The sequence below is a fragment of the Alternaria hordeiaustralica genome (assembly GCF_023758085.1).
Source record: "Alternaria hordeiaustralica strain BMP 2776 chromosome Unknown scaffold_12, whole genome shotgun sequence".
NCBI lineage: Eukaryota > Fungi > Ascomycota > Dothideomycetes > Pleosporales > Pleosporaceae > Alternaria > Alternaria hordeiaustralica.
Genome location: NW_026056784.1, coordinates 780,455 through 796,751, shown reverse-complemented (window position 1 = coordinate 796,751; position 16,297 = coordinate 780,455). Strand labels below are relative to the sequence as shown.

General features: G+C 53.9%; 6 protein-coding genes across 6 annotated transcripts; 2 read left to right on the top strand and 4 right to left on the bottom strand.

The window, feature by feature from the left end:
• Window positions 1-2,887: 2,887 nt before the first annotated feature.
• J4E84_006517 (uncharacterized protein) lies at window positions 2,888-3,537 on the bottom strand (the record flags this gene model as incomplete). The annotated part of the gene is made up of 2 exons (XM_049389106.1): window positions 2,888-3,445; window positions 3,472-3,537. The coding sequence occupies 2 exons, from the start codon at window positions 3,535-3,537 to the stop codon at window positions 2,888-2,890; spliced, it is 624 nt and encodes a 207-aa protein (XP_049243380.1).
• Window positions 3,538-3,946: 409 nt separating this feature from the next.
• On the top strand, window positions 3,947-5,451 carry J4E84_006516 (uncharacterized protein; the record flags this gene model as incomplete). Its single annotated transcript, XM_049389105.1, has 2 exons — window positions 3,947-3,958; window positions 4,015-5,451. The coding sequence occupies 2 exons, from the start codon at window positions 3,947-3,949 to the stop codon at window positions 5,449-5,451; spliced, it is 1,449 nt and encodes a 482-aa protein (XP_049243379.1).
• A 749-nt stretch (window positions 5,452-6,200) lies between these two features.
• J4E84_006515 (uncharacterized protein) lies at window positions 6,201-8,818 on the top strand (the record flags this gene model as incomplete). The annotated part of the gene is made up of 2 exons (XM_049389104.1): window positions 6,201-6,956; window positions 7,004-8,818. The coding sequence occupies 2 exons, from the start codon at window positions 6,201-6,203 to the stop codon at window positions 8,816-8,818; spliced, it is 2,571 nt and encodes an 856-aa protein (XP_049243378.1).
• Window positions 8,819-9,275: 457 nt separating this feature from the next.
• On the bottom strand, window positions 9,276-11,676 carry J4E84_006514 (uncharacterized protein; the record flags this gene model as incomplete). Its single annotated transcript, XM_049389103.1, has 4 exons — window positions 9,276-10,469; window positions 10,517-10,785; window positions 10,832-11,435; window positions 11,488-11,676. 4 exons carry the CDS (start codon window positions 11,674-11,676, stop codon window positions 9,276-9,278), a joined length of 2,256 nt encoding a protein of 751 aa, XP_049243377.1.
• Window positions 11,677-12,508: 832 nt separating this feature from the next.
• On the bottom strand, window positions 12,509-14,462 carry J4E84_006513 (uncharacterized protein; the record flags this gene model as incomplete). The annotated part of the gene is made up of 2 exons (XM_049389102.1): window positions 12,509-14,328; window positions 14,375-14,462. The coding sequence occupies 2 exons, from the start codon at window positions 14,460-14,462 to the stop codon at window positions 12,509-12,511; spliced, it is 1,908 nt and encodes a 635-aa protein (XP_049243376.1).
• Window positions 14,463-15,268: 806 nt separating this feature from the next.
• J4E84_006512 (uncharacterized protein) lies at window positions 15,269-15,987 on the bottom strand (the record flags this gene model as incomplete). The annotated part of the gene is made up of 2 exons (XM_049389101.1): window positions 15,269-15,773; window positions 15,821-15,987. 2 exons carry the CDS (start codon window positions 15,985-15,987, stop codon window positions 15,269-15,271), a joined length of 672 nt encoding a protein of 223 aa, XP_049243375.1.
• Window positions 15,988-16,297: the final 310 nt, after the last annotated feature.

Below are 16,297 nucleotides of genomic sequence, written 5' to 3'. Positions count from 1 at the left end.
AGTAGCAACACACCGGGGTTTCCCGTCACAGCTGACGAAAAATGGTACGAGATTCTTGTGCGGGCAAATTTGTGCCTAACTCAACACAGGCCATGCTCTTGCGGCGATACGAAGACGAGATCTCGTGCTAGCTGGGTTCGTGGTTTCCGTGTTGGGCTGCATTCGCATCGCGCAGTGAGGATGAAGAAGGTTTGGGGACGGTTGAGTGACAGGATGAACGAGTCGCAGGCTCATCCGGGGACGAGAGGCCCTTCCATTAAGGGAACAGGTCATCGAGACCGTGGAATACATTTCTCTCGAGCCGCAGTCCATCCCGTCTCTCTACCAGACACTCCCATCTATGCAAACACGTTACACTACTCCCACCACAACCCCCATCTGCTTGCCCCAGCAAGAAAAAAACTGGTAATGGTTCGGTTCGCTCCAGCCCTTACTCGCACCACATCCCCCCTCCCTTCACTGCCGGACCCAACCCAAGCCACCCAGCCCCTCGCCTCGCTTCCCCCATCGCGTGCTTCGCGTACATTCGCGCGTCTTCGCGTTTAATCCAAGCCACCGCGCCGCCCGTCAAGCTCAAACGCCACACAGCACCCTAAACCTTTCCCACGATCGCCGTTTCACACTCATTGCCTTGAGGATCGTTGGGCCCCACTTTTCGCGTCGGCTGTATGGCTGGAAAGGGCATGGTTGGTGAGATGACGCGCATGAGATAGAGGTAACGTGACTTAGTGCGTGGTGCTAAGGGACGGTTGGGCCGAGAGAGTTTGGGGGCTTGGCAGAGGGGGAGGTGGTGATTGGTGGGGGTTTGATGATTGTTGAGGGGTTGAAAGGGGGTTTGCTGAGGGAGGCGTGGTTGGAGGGGGTGATGGGGTGGTTGTGGCGTGGTGGGCAGGATGGGTTGGTGTCGCGGTGTGAAGAGAGGAGGGAGTTCAGGGTGCGTTTAAGTTTGAAGTAAGTGCTTAATTCGATGTGTTCAGCTGACACAGAAGTTCAAAGACCGATGCATGTAAGAAACCAAATCCACTGCCGATACTAGCCAATCTTCCAGATCAGCCACGCTTTTACTCAACCTTCACTCTCTAGAAGTCCACAGATACCATCTGTCTCCATCTTCCATCATTTTGTCTCCATTCTCTCAGATACCGGCTCGACCTTTCCAAATTCACCATCCTGTGCATCTACATGACATAGTGCTGGAGTAGCGTGTAGTGCGACCGCTCAATCATACTTCGCAGTCACCGAGCCGTAAGTCTTGCCATTGACCAGCAAAGAGTACTGCAGAGACGACTGTACCGAGATGGCGACATCGTAGTTCAAGCTGTGGTATGGCTTACCCGCGGGGCTCTTCGCAGCCTTGAACTCTTTCTTGGGAACGACACTTAGATCAACGGTCAATGTGGTGATCTTGTGCACACCCTGTATTATAGTCAGTAAATGTTTCCGCAATAACTGCATGTATGGTACTGTGACTTACCTTGTCATCAGAACGTACTGGAGCCTTCGGTGAATCCGAAGCGAAGAGAATCAATTCAGTCTCTCGCTTCTCCCTTGCCCAGAAGTCTGCGCTGAAGCTGCCCTTGGCATGAATTGCCTTGGATGTCGGAAGATCTTGACCTGTGGCGAGCAACCATGACATCTGCTTACCAACTCTCTTGATACCATCGTAGGAGTCGATGTACGAGTCAGATTCCTTGTGTTTGCGTGCGGAGAATTCGGCGCAATAGCTGGTGCCATAGTGCCGGCGGCATTTGCGTGTCTTGATAGTGTTGTTCTTCTCTCCCTCTAATCCTTTCGCGGCTGCGCCTCGTACGACAGCAGACCATCTAAATCAAGTATTAGTGGGCTTTCGGAAGATCGAGAACCGGTTACTTACGCATAGGTTGGTCTGAACGTCTCTAAGCCGTTGCAGCTGGCGGCGAAGTTCTTGATCTTCTCGTACATGTATGGACTCTCGGAGAAGCCGCCCACCATGTAGACGTACTTGTAGGTTGTTAGCATAGGGACATATATCGATGACGAGGAACGAGTAAAGCAACTAGAGCAAGGTGAATACGTGGAGACAGCATGTCGCATGTCGTAGACCTTTGGGTCCGCCAGGAAGAGGCATTGATCTGGAGTGAGACTGACCTTCACCTTGACCTTCTTGTTTGCTCGCAACTGTTCCAACTGTTCGCCCATGAGTTCATAGGCGCGGCGGACGCACATCTCGAATATTTCAATCATGTCCTCTCTGCGTTCTATTAGCGTTTGAAATTGAATACAATGGTATAACTTACGGAGTGATCATGATGTCGCCGTCGCATATACCTCTGGTAGTGTCTTCTTCGATAGCACATAGGGGAGCTGGTAGGCGAAGGTAGTTCGTCTCTGTTCCCGAGAAGCCACTCTTCGCCTCGAGTATGAAGTCTTGAAGCAATCTGGCTGCCCTTTTCTCGAGAGAAGTATGCGGAACGTCCTCACTTCGGCACCCGAAAATCTCCATGAAGTCTTTGGTCCCCAAGCGGCGCTCAAGCCACTTGAAAAATGCTCGATCGACGAAACTGCCTCCGCATTGGTCACCGGTACCTGTCGTTGCTTCTTCTATGACTGTTGGATTGAGTCCAGCGATCCTGTAGGAGATCCTGAATTTCGCAGTCAAGTTAGTAGTGATCCAAGATGTCGACAACGGTGAAGACTTACAAGTCAACGGTACCGCCTCCCATGTCACAAATGATGATGCCGTCACCGACAGCAAATTTTCTTTCTCGGGTAGTCCCTATCGCAGAATTAGTAAAGTTCCTCGTCCTTGGTGAAGATGACCCCAGAAGACTTCGCGGGGTTTCGACATGTAGTTGTCAATCCAGAAATCGTGTGAGTACCTCCAGGGTAGTTGATCATGTGTTGGAGGTTACATACCTCGTAGACTCTTCATTGTATAGATGGCAGCCGCCTCAGGCTCAGTAGTCATAATGGTGTTCTTCAGTTGCGGGAACTCGAGTATGTTGAACCCAGCCTTCGCGACAGCCTCGAGTGTGCGGGCTTTGGCGACGTCTGTCCACACTGCAGGAACGGTGACCACCAAGGTGATGGCAAGGCCCCTCCACAGCACCTTACCGTATTTCTGATCCAAGTTCTTGATGAGGTGCGCCTTGATCTGCGAAAGAAAGTCCGCGATGATCTCAACGGGCAGTTTGTTTGTATTCTCCGTAGATGTGGAGACTTCCCTAACGATCTTGACCAATTGTCCTTTGTTGACTGGATCCAATTGAAGCTTCGTCCACATATGGCGTTGAACATTAGGAGGTATGAGGGCACCCCATAGCAGGCCTTGCTTCTGGTATGTGACTTCGCTCGGTACTTTCTCTTTGGTGCCGATCTTGGTATGCTGAGACGGCCAATCGTGAATGACCTCTATGTGCTCGTCACCAATGCCGTTGTCAGAGGTTTCGCAGAAAGAGACACCTGCCTAGTTAGTGGATGTCATGATCCTACGATAGAGAACTCACCGGTGTATGTAGTACCGTAGTCTAGGCCTACGATCAAACGATTGGGCTTCATGTCGACGTGATATCGAATGGCGGTTTGATGGTGTACCTTGATGCTTGAAGTATCGATGAAAGTGGCTCGCTTTGTTGTAGAAGTTGTAGAAGAAGAGAGGTAGAGTTGGAAGCAAGTAGGCTACCGGAAGGCTACTTAAGTAAAGGTGAGAGACGCGCTGCTCAGCACTTGTCTGGTTGGTGGCGAATTCCCCAAGGCCCGCCGCTCCAGAGCTCAAGTGAGGGTGATCAGCAGCTCAAGTAAAGGTGAGATGGGCTTCCAACTGCCAACCACGCTGTCCATGCGGGCCATAAATTTCTACCCTCAACCGACCTTTAGCCAAACTTGAAACACCATCAACTAACCTTTGAATCTTTGGATACCCCGACCGACCAAAATCAAGGCGCCTTTCGAAGCTATGAGGTCCACCATGAGCGACGCAGTAAGTACGCATCCGTAATTCGAGATACGCAATCCAAACTTACACAGACAATCTAGTGGAACAGGGTACGCGGCAATGATCATCGGAACCCGCAAAACGGCCAACAGCAGCGAGTCACACGAAGCCAGTCGAGCAACATCTTCCAACAGCTGCAGAACGCGCTGAGGCGCAACCAAGAGCTAGAACGAGCCAAACGAAATGTCGAACATACCGTATCAAACCTCCGAGAGAATCTGCGACGTCACAAGGATGACATAGGAAAGAAAGAAGGAAAAATAGCAAGAACTGAGACGGCTTATCGCAAGCTGCAAGCCGAAAACAGGCAACTGCAAGACGAGTGCAAAGAATGGGAGGAAGAATCCAAAGACATTGGAAGGATGTACAACCACATCATGGCGAAGGTCGTAAAGCCATACGCAGTGAAGCAGAAGCTTGACTCTCAGAGCATGACCGATGAATCTGTCAAGACACTCCTAGACACGATGCTCAGGCAATCCAGTCAAGTCAGGCCCTTGCGAGCAGAGCTCCAGCGTTTGCGAAGCCAGATCCAAGAACTCCAGCAGGACATGCTCGCCAAGGTCGACAAGGTGGATGCCACGTCCGACGACCAGTTCGCTAAGGAATTTCGCTCCCTTGCATCATCTATCAAGTGCTTCAGCCGTTCACTCCGCTTCATCGCCCACGTCAACATCACCGAGGTTCTCGACTCCGTCGCCTTACTCAACGACGTTGCGCCTCATCATTGGAATGGACGACCGAGGAAAAAGGCGTTGACCGAAGCCTGGATCTGGTCCATCCTGATTTGCTTGGTATTCAAAAGCCCCTACGCTGTATTCGGAGATCATTGCAAAGCCCTGAATGAGGCATGGGTCCAAATCTATGGGGCAGAGCATCTTCTCGAATGGCCGATTCCATCTTCGCACTGCGAGTCATGGCGTGTCAAGACAGTGGAGCAGTTGCTGAAGCAAACCAGTCCAGACACCATTGCACATGGAGAGTCAGAAGGCTTGTTTGCAGGCTTGACAGCCAGTGTGGTCGAGGTCCGCCTCCTTGTAATGAGTGTTATCTGCGGCCATTTCGAGTCGCTATCTCCCGGATTCAAGATTTCGGACATCCAGCTCATCATCGACAAGGCCTTTTCGCTGGCCTTACATATGTCCACGCAGCAATCGCGATTTCAAGTCACTTATCCGGCCGTCGGGGCCGAGTTCCATGAGGCGCAAATGCTGTCGGTGGATAACGACGATGATGAAGACATGGGAGCAAGTGTCGTGGCTTTCGTCATCAATCCAGGTCTGACTAAGTGGGGCGATGCCCATGGAGAGCACTACGACCATTACCACAGCATTGTGCCCACCCTCGTGCAACTGGAGCCGAAAGACCTAGGTGATAATCTCGATGATCACCGCCAGGAGATTGTTGACGCAGAGCCTGTCATCAAGCAAGAGCCTGGAGTGAAGCAAGAGCCTGAGTGGTGTTGGACTAGCAACTGACTTAAACGTCAAAAACCCTTTGCGGATGGAAAAGCTCAAAACTGAAGAAGAACTACTGGGGGAATACCTAGGAATCGGAGGCCGGGATCAACCGTGAACGAGTCGAGCTTGCGAATTTGGCGGAATCGAGTTCATGGTATTTTCTTTCTAAAGCGAGGGAGAGAGATACTCATAGATGGCCTTGGAACTCCTGCGTCGACTCTCCATAGTCGGACTGGCAGAAGTGAAGAGGATCAGCATGCTTATCCAGTCTATGTTATCGGTTTGCGCGAGGTCCATAGCAAATGCATTTGGATCGCTTCTTCATGTGTACGTGGACCACGTGGGTAGGACGGGAGGAATAGGTATGAAGTAGGAAGACGGGGAAATGTGCGCTATCGACAGCAGTCAGATGGTGATGCCTTCATCTGTATGAGAAATGAGACGCGATCGGAATCGAGATGAGGGTGAATGTTCACGTCAGAGGCGCGTCCGAGCGAAGCCATTTCCGCGGCTAGCGCCGAACGCGTCTCGGGCATCCTCGATACCACACGCATACGAGCTGTGCAAGCACCCGCACCCACGCATGCCAATTGCCCTTCTGCCATACTCTTTATTTTAATCACGTCTTCTATCATTCTCCATGCAAATGCAGAGCATACCATAAGCTTCACGCCGCCCCACCAGCCCCTCTCAAATCCTCCCGACGCGTCTCGCAGCGCGTTTTCTCGACACCCGCACGCAGGGCAAACCACTCTACCGCCGCCGCCATGTACCTTCCGCGAAACCTCATAGCCCACCTATACCAGAACCTCATAAAACGCACACATGCCGCCGCACCGCCCGTTTTACTCCTCGTCGCCCTCGAACCAGACGCGCTTTGTGCCTGCCGAATCCTTACCGCGTTATTGAAGCGCGACTATATACAACATAAAATCCAACCGATCGCTGGATATGGCGACCTATCAAGAGCGGCAGAAGAGCTGGTTCGGCCGATGCGGACAACAGACGGTGGAAGTGGAGGCGTCGTAATATGTCTGGGTGTCGGAGGCATGGTGGACATGGAAGAGATACTAGGCCTCGATGTGGATGAAGATGGCGAGGGTGGCACTGGCGATGTCGAGGTCTGGCTCTTGGACGCGAGACGGCCGTGGAATCTTACCAATGTTTTCGCCGCCCCCATAAGTCAGGACCCCGCAACGGGAGAGTTTGTGCGGAGACAATCGGGGGTGGACAAGGGCAAAATCACGCAGTCATACCAGTCGTCACGAGGTGGAATCATAGTCTTTGACGACGGTGACATCGACGAAGAACTACAGGCAGAGCGTGAAGCATACGCTGGGCTTGAGGAGATGCCAGAGGTGGGGGAAGAAGACGACATCAGCGATGACTCGGACGACCAGGATGATGAGGAGCCGCCATCTGGACAAGCACCGAAGAAAAGGAAGTCTTGGGGCGAGGAAGACGACTCTGAGGATGACATGACAGATGACGAACGGCCAGCACAAAGACGGAGGAGTAATTCGGTATGCATAATCGACGTTCAAACGGAGTCCATACTAACATGACCCAGGGAGGCTCAATACCATCGTCACCCGAACCGAGACGGCGAAGAGGTCTACTAGCAGCGCAACAACTAGGCGGCTCTTCCGACTTTTCTCGTTCAGACTCCCGCAGCCGCTCCGCATCCCCATCAGTAGCCGCACCGAAAGAGAAGTCGTTAAAGAGCCTTCGAAGGCAGCTGATCAAGAAGCGGAACAAGTACGCATCCACGCTCGACAAATACTACGGACTCGGTACCTCCTACTCAGACCCCGTCTCTTCTCTCGTATACAACCTAGCATCGGAACTCGGCCGCGAAGACAATGATCTGCTATGGAATGCCATCGTTGGTGTCAGCAGTCTGGAACTATACGGGCGGACAGGAAGCGGTGTTGGCTTGAACCCCCTCTCAGCACAAGGAGGTTCGGCGGGATGGAACGGCAACCGCGGAGAGAACATACGCTCTGTCCTTCGAGACGAAGTACGGCGACTGAACCCTGTCACAGACGCCTCGAGTGTGTCTCGCAATGCAACAATGGGCGAAGTGTGGGGTGTCATCCCCACAAGCGCTCTCTCAGCAACAGACAAGTCCATCCGCCTCTCCCCAGAACCGCGCTTCCTCCTTCTCCGGCACTGGTCTCTCTACGAAAGTATGCTCCACTCGCCCTACCTCTCCGCCAAGCTACACATCTGGAGTGATGCAGGGCAAAAGCGACTTGCCAAACTCCTCGCCAAGATGGGTGTTTCACTCACTGAGTGCAAGCAAAGATACACGCACATGGATATGGAACTCAAGCGAGGCCTCCGAGAGCGTCTCCTCAAGTTCGCCCCACAATATGGTCTCGATGGTCTCGTACCACCAAAGTCAGGTACAGGCGACCCCAAAGACGGATGGGGTTTCGTACGCTGCTGGGGCTGGAAAGCATGTCTCTCCGCCATCGACGCCGGCGTAATCCTAGGAGCCATCCTCGAAGTCGGCGACGCAAAGAACCTCAACCAATCCGCCCTCGACAGCTCCAACTTTGTCGGAGCCAACGACCACACCGAGATGCCCTCCTCCACGCAAGAACAACAAGACCTCGCCCAAGAACACATCACCAGCCGCTTCTGGACCGCCTACGATGCCCTCGGCGACATCGACCGCCTAGTCGAGCACATCAGCACAGCCCAACACCTCCACCGCGCCATCCTGCGCACCGGAACCGCCCTAATCGAGAAGAAACAGATCCGCCACCTGCGCGCCTTCCGCATGGCCGTCGTTAAAGAAGGCCCCGACGTCCAGCTCTTCACCCACCCAGGCGCCCTCACCAAACTCGCCCTCTGGATCGCCGAAGCCATCGTCGAACTCAACGGCACAAAGGGTAAAAACAAAGGCAGCGAGCTCGTCATGGCGGGCCTCGATGACTCCCGCGGCCTCTACGTTGTTGTCGGCCTTGGCGGCGGTGGCGCGACCGAATCTGCTAAATCACGCCTTCAGAAACGGGAAGCGAAACTCAAGGCTAAAGAAGCGCGTCAACAGCAGAAAGCTGAAGCGAGAGAGTCCCGCCGTAAAGCGCGTGTTGCGCGGAATCTAGCTGCGGGACTTGAAGAAGATGAAGTCGCTGATGACTCGGAGTCTGAAGCCGAAGAATCTGATTCCTCGGATAACGACTCTGAGGATTCTGAAGATGAGGATGAGGAGAGGGGGTCCGGCAGGAATCGATTCGGTAATGCGTTTCAGGAGGTTGTGCGGGAGACGGGAGCCCGAGTAAGAATGGACAGTTTCGAGGCGTGTGTGATTGAGATTAAGAAGGAGGATCTCAGTGGGTTTTTGGAGAAACTGAGTCAGAAGGCTGTTGTTGGGTAGATGGGTGGATACCGCGCTCAGGTATGGGGTTTTCTTTGTGTCACGTACTGGTTTTGGACAGCGGAAGGCGATGATTTGGATTTGAATTGGTAAGAAAGGGAAGGCAAGATACCACTTTTGCAAGAGGAAAGGTTGGATTTCGGGCACAGCGCTTTTGCATGATTTGGCATTTCTGGATATAGGGATATCCGTAACTTCTTTCTATTGATTCAGGCATATTTGTAGGCAGGGCGAACGATGTACAAGCGATGATATTACAAGAGCACTTAGCATAGCACAACCACAACCACAACACAGCATAGCATTACAAGCAAGCAAGCATAGCAAGCAAATCGTATTCATGCATAACATATCCAATTTCAACCGCTGAGGAGAAGAAAGGAAAGTGGTATCTTTAGTACTAACGCACAAGCAAAACCGACACACCGCTCATCCAAACTACCATCACGACCAAAAACTACTTGGTATACGAGCGCTCTTTCCTTCCTCCCATTGTCAGGCCCTCGCCATCTTCGCCGTCGTCCCAGCTGCCTTCTCCACTACTCCTTCTTTTCCTCGTCCGCTGCTTGACACCATCTGTCAACCGCCTTTTCACTTCATCCAGGTTGCCATCAATAGTACTGAAGGGCTTGAGCTGGAAGCCGCCCAGGTTCGCACTGCTGCTATTCCTGCTGCGGCTCTTCTTCGGCGTCTGCGGTCGACTAGAGAAGAAGTCTTGGTTGGCAAGGTCGTGGAATGATTCGTTGCGTGGTATCTCGTTGATGGAGCCGGGTGACGCGGGGTAGTCGTAGGTTTCGATGTCCTGGCCTGCTTCTCTTTCCGCGTCTTCGTCGGACTTTTGCGGTGGTGTGTTGGGACGCTCTTGCTTGATGAAGGGATCCTCGACGATGCGTTTGGAGTGGAAGTCCTCGTACATCTCCGGTCCGAGTTCGTTGATGATGTCGTTCACACGCTGGGCGAGGTTCTCACGGCGCTCTTGTAGTTTGACGAGTTCGTTGTTGGAGAAGGGGTTCATCATCTTCCAGAGGGGGCCGAGGGACTTGAGGATGTCCATGGCGACTTCGCCGAATCGGAGAGCGCCGTATGTGAGGGTGACGTAGACGACGAGTTGGGGGATGATGAGCCAGCGCTTCTGAATGCCAGCAGGAAGGTATCCGTTGCATTGGTTGTAGGAGTACCAGTAGAGTCCCAAGCAAACGTACCAGGCGTAAGCTGTTGGGGCGGCAGCCATGGCAACGAGAAGTTTCCACGTAGCCATGACATCTCTTGCTTGAACTTTGACGTTCGATGCAGCGAGTGCCTCTCTGGCCTTCTTGATCGAGACAACCTTAGTGACAATGAAGACCAAGCTGAAGAGCAGAGTTCCGGGAAGGACGAGCATGCTCAGGAAGAGCAGCTTTCCAAGACGGTAGAAGAAAAGCCCAAATGCCGTGATAGGATGCATCTTGGCGTATTGCACCTGATGATCCCGAAGGCCGAGCGCCTTAAGCTTGCCATTGTAAGTGGTGACTTCCTTCTTGAGTTCGACGATGCGAGGGTCATCTTTGTAGCGTTCATAACCCTGGACGAGGCGGCGATTAAGTTCCACGATCCTGGGAAGAGGAAGCTTCGTGCCTTTGGAGTTGTAAAGGCGGCGCACAGCTTGGATGACCTAGAAGAGTCAGCGTTGCAAAAGCGTATGGGGTGTATTGTACGTACCATAAGCGTATCGTAGTCGGGTGTCGTGACAGTAACAGAAATCAGTCCTTGTCGGATGGTCTCCAACATCTCACCGATGGCCTCACGTCTTCCAGGGCCGTCGAACTTCTGCGCTAGCTCAGGTGGAACGTGGATGGGCGTGCCGAACTCTATGACGGCCCTTGATCGGAACTTGTGGGCGTGGAAGTAGTTCATGCCGACGGGAATGATGTTCAGATTGCAGTCTGGCTTCGTTTGCACTGTACCGAGCGCCATGATAGCAACACCGGCTGAGAGATGTTAGTATATGGAAGGTTCAGCTACTAGAGTACGCACCTTTCAGAGGAAGAAGATCAGTTCTGTCGTGGCTGCCACCCTCAGGGAAGATACCGATGCTTCCACCGTGGTGCAGAACCGCATGTACCGCATCGTAAACTTCTGTCTGGTCGAGCTTGGGCGCTACCTGGAAGGGTGTTCCCTCGTAACCATCCGCGATACCCTTCTTCGCATTGGCTCCGTCCACGAATGTGCCGTCCTTGGTCATGTCGTTTCGCCCAGTCATCTGCTGCATGGCAACACCTCCCTTGAAGCCACGCTTCAGCCTGATCTCTTCCGGGCCCTTGATCTCGAGTATCTCAGCGGTCGCCGCCTTGTTGTCCACTTTAGGCAGTACGAGGGAGCCGCCGACCTGGAATTTCTTATCTTCAAAGTTGGTGCCCACACCCCGAACAAGCGTCGGGTCGTTGATGGGATCGGGGAGGTATATCTTGCCCTCTGCAGGCTTCGTCATGTCCATGGCTCTTCCTACAGGCACGACACCTGTCAAGCCAGCCATTGCGCCTACGAACTTGCGCTTCATCGATTTATCGGCGATTAGGAATTGGATTCGGCGGTCGGATTCTTTCTTTACGACTCTCATCAACATGAGGGGGTCGACAAACTGCTATGTGTCAGCATACATCCTGACGAGGTAGCGTCGCAACATGTCCTACCTGGTTCGCGTGCGGTGCGCACACGAAGATAACGGGGCCTTCCTTTGGCACCTTCCAACTACTCCTAGGATGCACTTCTCGGAAGAAGAGCTCCACCAGGATCGAGAACGTCCACAAGAAAGCATCGTACACGTATTTGTTCATGACGGCGAGCTTCTTGCCCTTCGCATCTCTCTTCTGGGTCGCCATGGCGGCTACCTAAACCACGATTATGCTGCCGGCGGATGTGAAGAATATGGTATGCGCCGCCAGGAGGGCGAGGTTGGTGTAGCCTCCTATGGCTGGTGGTGCGTATCCGTCCGCGGACGCGATGGCGAATGCGACAGGAAACGAGGGGTGACGAGGCACGAAATGCGCGCACGGCGATACAGGGTCGCTGACGATGAAGCTGCGTTGGAAGCTACAGTGTTATCCCTCGTTAGCATCAGAGCGCAGACTCAGACATGTTGTCACGCACCTTCACGTTCTAGCACTTTCTCTATGTAGGTCGCGTGCAGAAGAAGAACATCAGGCCACAGTAAAGGGAAGTTCCGAGTCTGCGCGGACCTGGATAGCCGATACCCGACGAGCGCTGGCCCTGCTGAGGAGATCAAGCTTTCAGCAGCGCATATCCGCAGCGCTATTTTCGTTGTTGAGCTCGGATATGTGGAGGGTTGCAGATAGGGCCGGGGAAGTGGGATGGTTGCTATGTCATCGCACATTAATTGTTGGCGGCCCTTTTCTAGTGGGGTAGGAGCCAGCTGAGCCCGCTCCACCAAATGTCACGGCTGAGGATGCGCCACACCGATGAAGGTATCTGGCAGAAGTTTACCTACATTGTTAGCTATTGGATTCACACGTTGATGACTGAGTCATAATCATAATCACAGATGCGGATAGTTCAGACGAAAGGACCATTATACATTCCAATCTATCAGAGGGTGACGTCAAGCGGCCCGGGAATATGGTGGTCTATAAAGCAAGAAGGGTATATATGTACAGTAAAGAAGATGAAGACAAGATGCAATGTGCAGATTACGGCTTACACCATAGCAAAGGCCATCGCTGCCACCAACACGGTGACAACAGAGGTGCTGACGGTGAGGGCAGAGCCAGCGCCGAGGAACTGCTCTGGAGATGTCGGGTTGGGCAAGCTGGTATTAGCAGCGGGCGCCGACATCAACGTGGTAGTAACAGGAGGTACAACCGGAGCTGGCGAAGAGTCTACGACAAGGCCCGTGGTCGCCGATGCTGCCGGTACGTAGACAGTCTCGGTCACGCTGGGCGTGCAGCTAATTGTCGCGGAGGAGCGAGCGAGAGTCACAGTCCGAGTTACGCTGCGGGCGCAACTGCTGGATGAGCCTCCGTTCGACGGACTAGCAGGCTTGCCTGAGGCCGAGGGTTGAGAGCTTGAGACCGACGTGCTTGTTACGACAACGACCGAAGAGACAACCTGTGTGGAAACAGGAGCTTCATCAGCCTCCGGGAACTTGGGAACGATGTTGTGGTTGTCGTTCGAAGGCGCCTCGGTGGATGGGGCCTTGCTGGGTGCAGGGGTCTCGCTGGTGACGCTTGATGAGGGAGTAGCTTCGCTGGCAGCTGGGACTTGGCTAGACACAGAGGTGGCTGAAGAAGCGGCGTCACTTGTCGCAGGAGCAGGTGATGGCGCTGGCGTAGAGCTAGGCTTCGGGGAAGGGCTGCTTGATGGCTTCGGCGCGCCGTTGCCCTTTGCAGGCAGGGTACCCTTTTCGATCATCAAGAGTGCCTGGGTGACTTCCAAGGCCGACAGCTGCTGGCCGACACCCGAAGTGCCGTCCCAGCTTCCAGTGTACCACTTGCTGCCGCATGTGACGCCGTCAGTGCCTCCAGAGCAGGCCTTGGCCGCACCGACAGCGGAAGCCTTCAGCAACGGCACGATCTTGTCCTTAGTAAAGGGAGCGACCATGGCAGTCTTGGCAATGAAGCGAGAAAGGTATGCCTTGAATGATTGCTGATCGAGGTTGCAGTGTCGGCCAGACTCACCCGTCTCGCAAGCCCACTCGTACATGATGTCTGTGGCGTTCTCGTAGGGGCTGAAGAATAGCAGTTCAGCGTGATCAAGGAAGCCGGAAGTGCGATCCTTCCAGGTGCTCTCGCCGTTGGTGTAGTCGTACATGAAGGCCGATCCATGGAGATACATGGCGTTGTTGTAAGACCACTGGGTCTTGTCGGCGACTGTGGCGCAGTTGGTCTTGTCGTCTGTACCATCGAACACCTCGTACTGGTCGCTGATAAGTCCAACCTTCTTTGTCCAGTCGTAGATCTTGACAGCCCAGTCCGCGTACTTCTGCTCGCCAGTGTAGCGAGCAAGGCGCGCACCAAGAGCGAAAGCGCAGCCGTTGGAGATTGAGTTCTTGTAGTTGTAGCCGTAGCTGTTCTCAGGGTACACCTGCCACTTCAGTCCTCCACCGCAGCTCGTCTCGTCCCAGCGTCCGACGATGTTCTCGAATGCGTTGGTCACGACCTCGAGGTAGCTCGCAGGCGCATCTGCGGGATCGGGGAATTGGTATTCGACCGCGCTCATGACGGCAAGCGCCCAGAAAGCCTGGTCATCGTTGCCAGTCTCTCCTTTGCGGTAAGACAGGATGAAGTCGTTGTCGGGGCCGTAGTTGGCAGTCAATGCCTGTTGAAGCGTCTTGACGTGTGAGTCGTCGCCGGTGAACTGGCTGTACTCGATCATGCCACCCCACGCGGCGCCACCCTCCCACCAGTAGTGGGGCTTGGGCCAGACTCCGACACCCTCGATGGATGTGCCTGTGGCGTTGCCCTGGTACATCGACATCAGTCCGTACGCGTATTGTCGAGTGACGGCGAGGATTGACGCTTCTGAAGGTTAGCTTTGTAGCGCGGTTGCTGCGAATATTCTCACCTTCATCCTCGGGGTCGAACTTGATACCGCCGGCGGTCGCTGTAAGGGCACTGAGGAGCACTGCTCCAGTAGTGGTAAAGTACTTCATATTGGTTGAGAAACGAATGGGTAGAGATCAAAAGAAGGTAACGACTAAAAGTCAGGAAGAGAGAAAGGGAAGAAAAGAACGACTGTATAGCGCCGAGGCTGCAGAATGTGAAGGAGAGCAAAGCACGCATGGTGAATGCCGGGAGTAGGGCTTATCTAAGATCGAACTCGCGTGGACCCATATTTCTTCGGTGAGGGCAGTCGGGGAAGGAGCGCGCGGGTGCAGCAGGGATTGGGTAAGCGGGCGTTTCGAAACGCAGGAACAGATTTGGTGTCGGCCAATGGCTAACTAGCACGCATGTTTCAGGTCGGCGGCTGCGCTGCTTTTGGGCCTCTATTTTGGCGCCACTGTACGGTCGTCCGGGCGGCTTGTCCTTCATTATTTGGCCTCCTCAAATCCCTTGTGTTCACTGGCCGTGCCGACGCGTTGTTCCTTTGCTATTGTTTGGCTGCTAAGAAAAGATCGTCGCGTCGCAGTGCTCTCACGACCAACACCAGGACCGACTGCACGACCATCTCTTACGCTACGGATGATCAGCTAGAGGTACACTACCCGCACGAATGAGGGGCGAGAGGGGCCGTCGTAGTGCTAAGAGCGCGGGGATCATCACAACCATAAGCAACAGGAAAGAATGTTGAATAGTGAAAGTCAGCTTACGGACCCATGGCTCGTTCATGAGGCGGAGTTTAATCAAAATCCCCCAACTCATGCCTCGGCCCGTCTGCGATCATGCGCTGAGGCGTCTCGTCCCAGGTCTACCCAGAACGCCCCCATATATGAATAGTACGCGAAAGTAACACAGCCACTCAGTTGACCCCCACAAGCCTCTTCTCCTTCTTCTCCTTCTCTGATTCGCGCAGTGCGGCGATCTCCTCTCTTGTCATGTTGTACGATGCGTTGACTTGGTTGAACGGGTTTTCGGGGTGCTTCTCGAACTCCTTGCGGATTTGGTCGATCTTCTGCTGTCGTCGCAGACCCTTCTCGTCCTTCATCTCGTCCAGTCTTCGCTCCTCAAACGCAGCGTATGCAGCCTTGAAGCGCCTCTCGGGATGGCGGTCCACCTTGTCCTGGCTGTTGCCCGTGATGTCCAGAGCGTCGAGGGCGTTGTCGATACCGGTGGCGTTGAGCGCGCCAGGCTTCGCGTCGAAGGAGCCGAGCGCTGAGTCGATGCCGCCCCCGCGGGGCTTCTTCTCGGCTTTGGGGTTCTTGCCCTTGGGCTTGGAGGGCAGGGAAGCCTCCTCTTCACGGAGCAGGGCTTCCTTCTCAGCCTTCTTACGGGCTGCCTCAGCGGCCTTCTCTGCTGCGGCCTCGCTATGATATATTAGCTACTGCGTAAGTAGGGGCGAAGATGCACGTACGCCTTTGCATTTGACTTTGCGCCCTTGTTCCATTCCTCTGCCTCTGCCTTTTCAGCTTGTTGGTTCTTTGCAGCCTGCTTCGATGCAGCGGCGTCTGCTTTGCGGGCTTGTCCTTGTGCCTTCTTCGAGCCCCCTCCATCGCCGCCGGCCGCGCCCTTTTTCGCCATTGTGTTGTGAGGTATGCGAGATCGTATTTGTTTCCGAAGTGGATGGACGTGGTGCGCGAGTATTTCGATGTGTCGTGTGTAGTTGCGAGTGAGTCAAAGTTTGGTATGCGGCGCCTGACAGCGGCTTGCGGGCATCAGCGGGGCACAATGGCGTCAGACAACACCGACACGCGTGAATGACTAAGCACCACTGAAGGCTCTTTCCACGCGTACTCGCAAACGTCTTCGCTCTTGTTGAACAGATGAGATGTCATTCGTTTCGGCTTACAATCACCTTTCTAGATACAGCACGAACAAAGAATACCTCGAT